At 41.0% G+C, this 9,398-nt stretch overlaps 1 protein-coding gene and 1 long non-coding RNA gene across 3 annotated transcripts; one reads left to right on the forward strand and one right to left on the reverse strand.

The window, feature by feature from the left end:
* Positions 1-920: 920 nt before the first annotated feature.
* Positions 921-1,584, forward strand: LOC107598493 (uncharacterized). The gene is made up of 3 exons (XR_001610566.1): positions 921-1,002; positions 1,298-1,420; positions 1,502-1,584. It is a non-coding gene; the product is annotated as an uncharacterized lncRNA (long non-coding RNA).
* LOC107598492 (G-protein coupled receptor family C group 5 member B-like) lies at positions 1,317-7,993 on the reverse strand. 2 transcript variants are annotated; one of them, XM_016289855.1, is made up of 5 exons: positions 7,312-7,993; positions 5,103-5,109; positions 2,492-3,564; positions 1,481-1,587; positions 1,317-1,401 (listed from the first exon to the last, which is right to left on the reverse strand). In XM_016289855.1, exons 3-5 carry the CDS (start codon positions 3,558-3,560, stop codon positions 1,357-1,359), a joined length of 1,221 nt encoding a protein of 406 aa, XP_016145341.1. In that variant the 5' UTR covers positions 3,561-3,564; positions 5,103-5,109; positions 7,312-7,993; the 3' UTR covers positions 1,317-1,356. The 2 variants fall into 2 exon arrangements, with proteins under 2 accessions (XP_016145341.1, XP_016145340.1); XM_016289854.1 differs by lacking the exon at positions 5,103-5,109 and adding an exon at positions 6,260-6,266 and having other exon boundaries at positions 7,312-7,992.
* Between the last annotated feature and the right edge of the window lie 1,405 nt (positions 7,994-9,398).

Raw genomic sequence — 9,398 nt, forward strand, 5'->3', positions numbered from 1 at the left:
CTTCTTCTTCTTCTTCTTCTTCTTCTTCTTCTTGGTTTTTAACGGCGGCTGGCACCAACGCAAATAGGTGCATTACCGCCACCTTCTGCTCCGGAGTGTGAAACAGAGTTTCAGAGTTTCTATTTACCAACCCTGTATCTCTTATAAAATCAAAGAATACGTTACTTTTTATTTCACTTGCCCATTTTATTAAAAACTTAAAATGAAGACCCTGAATTCCATTTTTCCTTATTTCTACTTGCCAGTATGCGCATGCGCACGACGCGACATGCAAAGAGTGACAAGAGACGCTTTGAAAACACGGTAGGAATGTTTATTGGAACTTGTTTCAAATATAGACATCACTTCTAGGGAAAAATACAACGATTCTGTGCAATAGATCTGAACATCACGAGCAGAATAAAGAGCCGACCCTGTTAAAATGTCTCATTCTGTGAGACTGCAGCTTCCAGACACGGTTATCACACAGTATTGCCTTACAAGACCAAACATTTATAGATGAATACCATCAACTGCATCATAAAGACTGACAATCAAGCGTGCAAAGTTTGGAAAAAACATCAAACGTGATATCAAAACTAAACTAGGCTAATAGGTCGCATTTAAAAAAGCTTAAAAAGAAGATGCTAATTGAACAACTTGATACAAAACAATTCAAACAACTGAAATACAGTTTAATACATTTCAAAGTGATAGCTTTTGATTATATATCTAAAGTGGAATGCAGGCAGAAGACTTTCTAAAGCTAGAACTTAATGAAATAATCTCTCACACACAATCGCAGCATGAAAACAACTGACCCTTTATACTTCCTTAATACACATTTCTGGTTACATTTTGAATAATTTATCTGTGCGTGGTTTTTTTGTAAAGTGGCCACTGAAATAATATGCTTTTTATTTTTGGCAGACATCACAAATGCCCCCTCCAGTCAATCAGTTCACATTGAATAAATGAACGAATGACATTTATTCTCTCACACTCAGAGACGCGTCACATTATGTAAGTAAATGGGTCTCTCTCTCTTTCACACATCTCTGTTTATGTAAATTCTTACAGGTCCTCATCAGTATGATTTGTCTGATTCATTTAATCTAAACAGACATCACCAGAGGGATATCGAATATGTAGCACGTCCTTTATTTTGTATTAAGCACTTAGAGATAGAGAACATGTGCAAAATTAGCCTGCTCCCATGTTGAAAATGTCCATTAACTTCAATCAGCTCTTTTATTAGAGGAGCATTTCCAAATGATTAACATGGAACTTTAATAAAGTGTCTTTTGACCCCGTGAAGGCACCCGAACTCAATCCTTTTAGGGGCCCGAGAGGACATTGTTGCCATGGTAACCGCTCTCACCACAGATGCCTCCCTGTGAAGTTTGGAGGGACGGTTGGGATCTGGAACATAAAGCGTGAGGTGAATTGTTTGTGAGACTTAGGCATTAAAGTATTGTTAATGTGTAGTATTGTTACTGACCGGTCCTGCGTTCATGAGCAGGGCCATCTCGGTGGGCTGGTAAACGTGACTGCGGAACGGCACAGCGGGACGTATCAGTCCGTTATGATAACCTCCAGTCTGCAGAACTGCACAAGACAAAACAAGACAATATATTACAAAGGAAAAACTATTTGAAAAATCTGTGTATAATAACTCTAATCTGGCTAAATAGAATAAATATGAAAAAAAATCTATATATTTTTTAAACGTGTGCAATTAAATGATTTTGAAAAGCTTCAGAAGTTTTGTATGTTTCGCCTCAGCAAACAAAAGAACATTTTCCTAATGTTCTCAAAGGGCTGCTTTTGGCAGAACCAAATAATAACGTTTTAGAAACGTTTTTATAACCATCAGCTAACCTTTCCAGAACGTTGCAGGGAGGTTTTTTGTAACAAGCTAGAGAACCTATATATAGAATGTTCCCTAATGGTTAAATGGTTACTTTTTTATAACCATAACCTAATCTTCTCAGAACGTTGCAGGAAGGTTTTTGTAACAACCTAAACAGAACATCAGAACATTGTATTTTTAGTTGTTTTTTTTTATAACCATAAACTAACCTTCCCAAAACACTGCAGGATGGTTTTTTTTATAACAACCTAAAGAGAACATATACAGAACGTTCTCTAATGGTTATTTTTAGGTTTTATTTGGGCATTATTTTTATAGCCATAAAACTAACCTTTCCAGAATGTTGCAGGCAATTTTGTGTGTGTGTGTGTAAACCTAAAAATAACCTACACATAATGATTTCTAAAAGCTAGTTTTTAGTATTTTTGTAACAACCCAAATAGAACCTAGGTACGTTTACAGAATGTTCTCTAATGATTATTTTTAGGCTTTTTTATAACCATAAAGTAACCTTTTGCAGAAGGGCTTTTGTAACAACCTAAAGATAACCTACACAGAACGTTCTCTAATGGTTATTTTAGGTTTAATTTTCAGAACCGTAAACTATCCTTGCACATGTTTTTTTGTGTGGCATCCTACCCGCACTGTGCTCCTCTACGGTGTATGCCTGACTCTCTGCGAACGGAGCTCTGGGATTGGTCGGCCGCTCGTCGTCATGGTAACTTTGTGCCGTTGGCGGCTGTGGGGTGTCGTAGTAGTTCTGGCCGGTGTCTGCGTTCCTCTGACTGGACGGACGCAAGCACATGTGCGTTTCTGGGATTGCGTGAAATAACAGAAGCACCCAACCCTCGGTCACCAACGCAACCGCTAATGCCGGCTCATCCCAATCCTTTGCCATGGTCGTGATGGCGGCGTCTCCGTACAGATAGAGACCTAGCCAGGCGACCCAGAGCAGAAGCGAGGACAGACATGAGAGGAAAAGCCAGACAGCGTTGCACCTCCACTTCATACTCTTCCTGCTCGACTCCTCTCTGTTGCTCCCTCCGCACAACACCACAGCCAACGACAACATGCTGGCAGCTAGCAACAACACTAGAGCGTAGCTACACACCAATACAAAGTCTAGAGGCAGGTAATCGCAGGCTGCATGTCCCTCGCGGACCACCGTAAGCAGCAGCCATTCTCCAGCAATGATGCCTTGAACCACAGTGAGCGCGAAAGCCAATCCGGCGAGAGAGCTGCCAGCTGGGCTCCGCCTCCCTCCCGCCAGCTTCTTCAGCCGCACTCCCTGCACCAGTAAACAGGAGAAACACATGGTGAACAGCACCCCCCACAGCCCGCGGCGCACCATGCAGAGCACCTCACCACGCCCCACCAAGAACACCAGCGATAGGCTGAAGAGACCCATGGTTCCGGCCAATAGGAGGAGGAGGGGACCGACACCACAGCGCTTCTCCGGTTCCGTTACCGTTTTCAGCTTGGCTAAAAGAACTATGGCCAGGATCAGAGCAGATATGGTACCGCCGCATGCTATGGCCTCCAGCACCACACCCCACACGGACTCCAGATCGCACAAAACTCTGTAGGGCGGGTCCAATGTAGCGCCACACCCATGAGGAGGGGGCGGGGCCTTAACCATGGGCGGGTCCTCAAGAGCGCAGCAGCCAATCAGAAATAGAACGACGATGAGGGTGGGCCTTAGAGCCATGGCTGGAAGAGAAAGAATACAAAAAAAATTATTTTTGTCCATTTGTTTTTCTGTGTAAAGCCCAAAGTATACATTGTTTTTTATGCGTACAGTGCGCGTGATGCAAATTCCGTCACCACAATAGTATGCACATACTGTGCACACACCACCAGAATAGTATACAGTGGGTACGGAAAGTATTCAGACCCCCTTAAATTTTTCACTCTTTATTATATTGCAGCCATTTGCTAAAATCATTTAAGTTATTTTTTTTTCCTCATTAATGTACACACAGCACCCCATATTGACAGAAAAACACAGAATTGTTGACATTTTTGCAGATTTATTAAAAAAGAAAAACTGAAATATCACATGGTCCTAAGTATTCAGACCCTTTGCTCAGTATTTAGTAGAAGCACCCTTTTGATCTAATACAGCCATGAGTCTTTTTGGGAAAGATGCAACAAGTTTGTCACACCTGGATTTGGGGATCCTCTGCCATCCCTCCTTGCAGATCCTCTCCAGTTCGGTCAGGTTGGATGGTAAACGTTGGTGAACAGCCATTTTTAGGTCTCTCCAGAGATGCTCAATTGGGTTTAAGTCAGGGCTCTGGCTGGACTATTCAAGAACAGTCACAGAGTTGTTGTGAAGCCACTCCTTCGTTATTTTAGCTGTGTGCGTAGGGTCATTGTCTTGTTGGAAGGTAAACCTTCGGCCCAGTCTGAGGTCCTGAGCACTCTGGAGAAAGTTTTCGTCCAGGATATCCCTGTACTTGGCCGCATTCATCTTTCCCTCAATTGCAACCAGTCGTCCTGTCCCTGCAGCTGAAAAACACCCCCACAGCATGATGCTGCCACCACCATGCTTCACTGTTGGGACTGTATTGGACAGGTGATGAGCAGTGCCTGGTTTTCTCCACACATACCGCTTAGAATTAAGGCCAAAAAGTTCTATCTGGGTCTCATCAGACCAGAGAATCTTATTTCTCACCATCTCACAACTCCATGCGGGCTTTCATGTGTCTTGCACTAAGGAGAGGCTTCCGTCGGGCCACTCTGCCATAAAGCCCCGACTGGTGGAGGGCTGCAGTGATGGTTGACTTTCTAAAACTTTCTCCCATCTCCCGACTGCATCTCTGGAGCTCAGCCACACTGATCTTTGGGTTCTTCTTTACCTCTCTCACCAAGGCTCTTCCCCCCCGATAGCTCAGTTTGGCCGGACGGCCAGCTCTAGGAAGGGTTCTGGTCATCCCAAACGTCTTCCATTTAAGGAATGGAGGCCACTGTGCTCTTGGGAACCTTAAGTGCAGCAGAAATTTTTTGTAACCTTGGCCAGATCTGTGCCTTGCCACAATTCTGTCTCTGAGCTCTTCAGGCAGTTCCTTTGACCTCATGATTCTCATTTGCTCTGACATGCACTGTGAGCTGTAAGGTCTTATATAGACAGGTGTGTGGCTTTCCTAATCAAGTCCAGTCAGTATAATCAAACACAGCTGGACTCAAATGAAGGTGTAGAACCATCTCTAGGATGATCAGAAGAAATGGACAGCACCTGAGTTAAATATATGAGTGTCACAGCAAAGGGTCTGAATACTTAGGACCATGTGATATTTCAGTTTTTCTTTTTTAATAAATCTGCAAAAATGTCAACAATTCTGTGTTTTTCTGTCAATATGGGGTGCTGTGTGTACATTAATGAGGAAAAAAAATTAACTTAAATGATTTTAGCAAATGGCTGCAATATAACAAAGAGTGAAAAATTTAAGGGGGTCTGAATACTTTCCGTACCCACTGTATATGCGCAGATTTTGTTTTGGACTAATCAGTTGTTCCACAAGGTGGCAACACTCATATATGTATAGATGTCCCATTCGACCGCTCCAAGCACGTATAGACGCATCCGCCATCTTTGAATGGTCAACTTGACGTCATTCACCATGCGTTCACAGACCATCAGCTGTGCAGAATTGTGGCATCTTCGAATATTCATTGGTTACTATGGTGAATGACATCAAGTTGACCATTACAAGATGGTGGATGGCTTACGTATAGCAACCCATAGGAACAGTTGCTAATGAGGCATCTACATATACATTGAGGGCGTTACGAGATAGCCACAACTTTAGTTTAAAAGGGTACAAAGCTATTTTATCGGTCATACCTTCTGGAGAGAAACAGTGCAGACACTGGACAAACTTTCTAGAATGCATGTGTCAGCTGTCTGATTCGTGTATGCTATCAAATGGAGTACACTTTGAAAGGCTATGCTCTCGACAGTATGCATATGCTAGCATAAACATACAAAAATGTATACTTTGAGTTTAAGGATTGAATCACAAGAAGTCACTATGAAATTACCATTTTCTTGTGAAATATTGCAGTGTTTATTATAAATAATTAATCTGTGCATATCATTATTTAAAAAAAAAAATTAACATGCCCTCTTAATAAAAAACAATAACCTTCTTCCTCTATTCGCAACTACACCTCTTCTCGACCTCATGAAATCAAAATTTACTTTATTTACTTAGCGCACATTGCTAGTCTTGAGGTGAACAATTAATCTGTGCAAGTTAATCCGTTGGGGGGAAAAAAAGTTTGTTTTGGTAATCTTTAATCAAAATCTGAACATTTTCTTCCGCTCTGAAATGGCACTTCTTCTCTGATGACGTCAGTTTGATGGCTTGGGCAGAACATCCTTAACCACAGCCGTTTGGTTGCTATGAGTCAGAGATGAGAGGAGGAAAATAAAACTCCACCCTCTATTCAATATTCAGTTTCAGTTGGAAATACATCACAGAAATAAAGACTGCATCCGAAAACTGAAAAATGCTGCCTTTGGAGGATGCATTCCAGGAAGGCATCAAGGCACGTCCGAATCCAAAGTTATAGCTTTACTTTCTGTCTCATGAGATACCTTCATCTGATCGATTTTTGAAGGCAGCATAGATGTCCTTCGCTGCCTTTGATATCCCACAATCCTGTGCATTCCATTCCATGATGGTTGAGCTTAAAAATGAAAGATGGCGTCTGAAAGTTGCATCTGGTAGTCAGTTTTTTGTGTAAATTAAGATTTCTGACTAACTTTTTGCATTTTTTAATGTTATTTCTAGTGAGAAATCAGTAGGCCTATTATAGCAATTAAATATTCGTTTAGTTATCACCAAAACTCATTCTATTTTGTTATAAATCATTAAACCTTTAAGCTGCCTCAGAAGCCTCAGAAGCAAATCAGTTTCATGAGGTGCCTTCGTGCAAAAACGCTGATTGAAAAGGCTTCACGCAGACTTTAATCAGGGCTGCATTCAGCCCCGACAAAACGGTGCAAAACGTTTTTTAAACGGAAGCGGTGGTGCGTTGAACACCCTGTTCTGATGACGCAAGAGTTGCAACTATGGCAGCTGAGAAGGCCATTATTTCAGTTCTTTTTGAAGAATTTTCAGAGCCTGATGAAATCGGTATAAATACGTGTTTAATACGGCAAAATATGCTCGATGTTACAGTCACTGCCCTTGCCCTCCAGAATAAAAGAGAACATCCCAATCGAGTGAAGGGATTTGTGCAAACTGTGGTTCCTAATTATTGTGATCCAACATTTGCCTCGCATTTCAGGATGAAAATACAAACATTTCAGCTGAAGGATAATCCACTTCTTACCTCCGAGACTGTGTAATGATCTATATGACCTTTATTATTTTTATTGTGAGTATTAGGCTTATCATTATTGCTGATCACTGTTGTTGTGCTATGATATTGTAATATTTACCATTATATCAGACTGTATTATAGATAAAGCCTTGAAGTCGATATGTATTTATTAGTGCAGGAGAGTTCATTCCCACAATCCAAATCTCTTCTTATCGTGTGAGAATTATCCTGCCAAACACAAACTCCTGCACTGACATTGCAACCGAACGGCACGCTTTTTCTCGGTGCTCAATAGTTGAAAACCAGTGACAGAAACCAGCTGATGTGCGACAGACAGCTTCACACCCACACACTACATCTGTAAGAGAGCATCCTTATTTCTCGATTTCACTGCTGCTGCTTCTTTCTTCCAGCCTCTGAGAGCTGTTGCTGCGCGGTTTGCTCCGTGGATCCGTGTGCAGCTGAGGGTAAAATTCACGTCTGATTGAATATAGACCTCACTGGACCGCTGTAGTCCATCCTCACTTGTCACATGCATCTCTCTCTCTGAAGGGCTTCGTTTGCAGCATTGTGACTGCTGCTGATGCAGAGCCTATAAATAAACCACAGCAAACTCCTCAGCAATCATGCTTCTCAGTCTCATGATGATCCAGCAGTCAAACTTCTGGTCTAAAGACCTCCAGTTAGACCTCTCGCTGTCATAGACAACTGACAGGCCACACACACACACACACACTCACGGCCAGGTGTGTGTCCACGTGCAATGTCTTGAGGGAGTCTTATGTAATAAGGATCCCAGAGCTTCAGGTCATACGTGTCCATTAGTGTGTGTGTGTGTGTGTGTGTGTGTGTCTTTAAGTAGCCTTCAGATAATCCTGTCCAGTGGTGCAGTGAGCCATCAGAGTATTACAAAGAGTCTCCTCACCTCTCCTTTCATTATAGGTGCTATATTTTGTAACCCATACAGTGGATATTAATTGGGATCTGAGAAGTGAAATGTAATAAGAGGTACACAATTCTAATGCCTACAAAACCTTTACTTTGTTTGAGGCCTTACACACACACACACACACGTTTGTTTCTGTGAATTGTGGGGACTTTCCATAGACTTCTATTGTTTTTATACTATTTTCTATTCCCTAACCCTAAACCTACCCCTTACAGAAAACCTGTTTGCATGGTTACACTTTCAGATAAAAATGTCAGGTTTTACTATCCCCCACAATGTAGCATAAACAAGTACACACACACACACACACACACACACACACACACATAGATATGCGTCAGCACACCGTAAACGTAGGACTCCAGATGCTTGTTGACGATTAGGTTAAGCTGCATTCAGATGACTTGCTAAACTGCACTAGTGTAGCAGAACTTTATAAGAGCTAAATGTTTTAGGTGGCCATAAGACCATTCTGATGTATTTTGTATAATGCATAACCAGATAACGTTCTCAGAACTTTGGCTACCATTCTGGCAAAGTTCTTATCAACAAACCATACTTACAGTAACAGATCATTCATTCATTCACAAAGCTTTAGCACAAAAATGTAGGCTAGATTATACATTGTTTAAGAAACTATTTAGTTTGATATTCATCTAATGCTTTTAAATGTTACTTCTAGATTCAGAACGTTCAGAGGACATTTGAAAGTAGCGTTCCCATAATGTTGGCAAAATGATCAAATGGACTGTTCCCTCACATAACCAAGAAAAATAACTTAATGGGAACAATCGCAAAATATTAGAACATTTTAAACATCTATATGAGCAAATAAAGACAGATTTATTGAAAGGAGTACAAAACACTGCCAACAACATGAATCCAGTGGTAATAATGATGCTGAGCTGGTAAAGCCTGTACTGACTTAACTTCACAGACAGATTATCCTCACTGCTGTCCTTCTACTAACGGGTTATTAGGACACAGAGGACAGGGCCTCTGATCAGAGGGGGAACTAATTATTATATATACGATATAAAATAAATTTTTTAAATATATATATATATATACAGTATATATATATATATATATATATATATATATATATATATTATATTATATATAAAATTATATATATACAGAGGGGCAAAAAAGTATTTAGTCAGCCACCAATTGTGCAAGTTCTCCCACTTAACAAGATGAGAGAGGCCTGTAATTTTCATCATAGGTATACCTCAACTATGAGAGACAAAATGAGAAGAA

The sequence above is a fragment of the Sinocyclocheilus grahami genome, unplaced genomic scaffold, assembly GCF_001515645.1.
Source record: "Sinocyclocheilus grahami isolate Dianchi unplaced genomic scaffold, SAMN03320097.WGS_v1.1 scaffold252.1, whole genome shotgun sequence".
NCBI lineage: Eukaryota > Metazoa > Chordata > Actinopteri > Cypriniformes > Cyprinidae > Sinocyclocheilus > Sinocyclocheilus grahami.

Excerpts from the sequence above, each read along its gene's own strand:
- LOC107598492 (XM_016289855.1), bottom strand. The coding sequence starts at position 3,560 with ATGGCTCTAAGGCCCACCCTCATCGTCGTTCTATTTCTGATTGGCTGC. Across the intron at positions 1,588-2,491 it reads CGTAGAGGAGCACAGTGCGG|TTCTGCAGACTGGAGGTTAT; the intron begins GTAGGATGCCAC and ends TGTCTTGTGCAG. Across the intron at positions 1,402-1,480 it reads TGCTCATGAACGCAGGACCG|ATCCCAACCGTCCCTCCAAA; the intron begins GTCAGTAACAAT and ends TTTATGTTCCAG.